The sequence below is a fragment of the Nematolebias whitei genome, chromosome 1, assembly GCF_014905685.2.
Source record: "Nematolebias whitei isolate Nwh7 chromosome 1, NemWhi1, whole genome shotgun sequence".
Lineage (NCBI taxonomy): Eukaryota > Metazoa > Chordata > Actinopteri > Cyprinodontiformes > Rivulidae > Nematolebias > Nematolebias whitei.
In genome coordinates this window covers 46,247,436-46,250,095 of record NC_056498.1, presented here as the reverse complement: position 1 = coordinate 46,250,095, position 2,660 = coordinate 46,247,436, and the positions used below count along the sequence as shown (strand labels likewise).

General features: G+C 36.4%; 1 protein-coding gene across 1 annotated transcript in view; it reads left to right on the top strand.

The window, feature by feature from the left end:
* Positions 1–787, top strand: part of pkd2l1 (polycystic kidney disease 2-like 1) — a 7,252-nt gene extending 6,465 nt beyond the window's left edge. The window contains exon 15 of the mRNA XM_037677859.1: positions 633–787. Within this exon, the coding sequence (XP_037533787.1) occupies positions 633–743 (111 nt within the window). The 3' untranslated portion in view covers positions 744–787. The remainder of the gene's footprint in view (positions 1–632) is intronic.
* The last annotated feature ends 1,873 nt before the right edge of the window (positions 788–2,660 follow it).

The window sequence follows — 2,660 nt, the reverse complement described above, 5'->3', positions numbered from 1 at the left end:
GTATCCATTATTTAAAATAAGTTTAAATAAGTCTCCTTAAATATATAATAGGTTTTTTTTTTATTGCAGAAAGCTGATGTCTTCAAATAAAAACAAGAAGTTCTCAGAAAAATGTATAATTAAAAAAAAAAAAAAATAGATTTATAAGAGAAGAGGACACATTTCAGAGAGTTAGTGACAGCTATCAGTTAGTAATTTAAGCTGTAAAACAATAAAAATAAAACAAAGTAGACTTATACCAGAAGGTGATTATTCCCACATCACAGTATTTTATCATCAGCAGCAGCATCAACTTTATTTATAAAGCACTTTAAGACCAGCCACAGCTGAAACTAAGAGCTGGACATCGGTTAAAAACAAGATAAAATGAAGCATAAAACAAAGCTAGAAAGCCAAGCACACAATGAACTGTTTATGTTTCCAACACCTTGTAAATATTAGCAGCATTTAAAGGAAAGAACCTCTGGTGTTCCACCCCAAGGTTGTCTGTGGCCCCCATTTGAATCCTTCCTAGACACGCCCCTGGCGAAATGTGCTGTTTTACAAATTGCATTTTGGGAAACACTAAAAATTTTGCATTAATTCTTTTTAATGTTGCGTTAAAAGATAACTGTCATTTACATCCCAAACAGAAATCCTCCTGTGGCGGTCCGGTCCTGGATCGTGCTGACAGAACCAAAGCCGTACGGTCATCCAGAAAAACCGTGGACCGCGCAGACCGCACGTTCAACTCCCACATGTGAAGCGCCTCAGTGAAACACTTAGAATCAGACGAGATGCCGACAAAGCTTCACGGCTCACGGTGTTTCACTCTGGTAATTAATCTGAAAGGATAAAAAAATCTTGTCCGGATGTCAAACTCTATGAAAACTTGTAAATGCTGTATTATTTATAAAATAATCTGCTTAATAAGAGTCTGCACTACAGCTTCTCTAGAAGGTTAAAACGTTGTGATGTCCTGATGTAAATCTGCTGTATGAACTAATAGAGCTGTAAAATAAATATATTCCATCTGCAGCCAATTAATGTAGATAAAAGCTATGCAACATAATCAAATATTACTCAAAGTACTGGAGATGCCACCTAACCTTGGACTTGAAAGGGATAAATCTGACACTTTGGAGTGACGTCCTGGGAAATGGTTATGAACAGTTAACATCTTACCTGTTGCAGATAGCTTTTCGAGCGTGATCTGTTTGGAGAAACGGAGTTTCAATCTGACGAGCTAACAGCCAGTCTGCTGCCTTTTTAAATAGTTTCATAGCAGATCACGCTAACAGTACTTTAAAACCCTCTCCGCTGCCGACGTGTTAGCGTTACGCCGCTGTTTGTGTTGATAGCAGTGGCAGCTAACTCTGGCACTTCCAGCAGAAATGTTAAATTTTTGACGCAATTTTCAGATAATGCACGTTAAACAGACGAGTTAAAAGTTTAAATCAATAAAGATAAAGATCTGAAATGTTTAAGATGTTTAAGGCCACCTTAAACAACTCATATCTTCAAAATGTCATAATAAACAGGCCTGTCACGATAAATTTTGCTGGGTGATTAATTGTCTCAAATTATTGCGATAAACGATAATATTGTTTGAAATTTGACTATAATTAGTCATTGTTGTCAAATTTAAGAAGAAATGTTTAATTTGTTTTGAGTGTAGTAACTTTTTTCAACCACCGGATGGCAGTATAAGACAGTTTGAACCGAAGGATGGATAGTGAGGGAGCGAGCAGCGTGTCTCTTTAAGAAAAATGGGAGGGAGGCCCCTTGATGTGACATGGGCTGTCTCTCTTTGGTTCTTAAAATGGCGGACATTCAGTGTGGTTTGAGCTCTTTAGCATTTTTCACACAAAGCTTTTAATAAAAAATCAGTAAACAAGTTCTCAGATTCTTTTTGCAGAGAAAAACGTTCTAGACGAAGGCACGGGTTTCAGCCGCAAATTTTAGAGCTTCGGCAAGACGGAGGTTTGTCTGAGGTCGGCCTGTTAGCTTAGCTCGTAGCTTAGCTTCTCAGTTTAGTAGAAGAAAGAGAGACACGATGAAACAATAAAGCCGAAAGATGAAAATGAGGTTGATCATTTTCATTTATCATATCATTGATTTATTGTTTATCACGAAAGGCCTAATAATAAAGTAACATAATTTAATTATTTATTGTTAAATTTTTGCTGGAGGTGCCTTTAGACCACACAGGAAGTGCTAGAGCTACAATTCCACAAGAAATAGCGGTGTAAGCTAAAACTGGTGGCGCTGTAAAGGTTTAAAAATAAACTTTGACATAAAACAACAACATTTTGGAGATTAGAATTGTTTTAAGTTGTCCACTTTGGTTTTAGTTGTGTTTGGACTCCTAAACTGAGGCTGTTCACAAAGCAATAAACAACAGGTGAGATATTTATTCTTCACAACTTCTCCACAGAACCTCATTGTAAATAGACCAGAATATCCCTTCAGTATTTTTATAGCTGTTTTTGCAGAAATTATTTATTTATAGTGAAAAGCCTAAATAGGTTTGAATAAAGCAAACATCACGACAGATCTGATGGCCGTAATAAATAAAAATAATAAAAGTAGCTAAACCTGAGATGTATTTCAGGTAAAGGACAGAAAGAAGTGGAGCTAAAGTCAAAGAGCTGCTGTGGGTTATTTTACATTCAGACAAG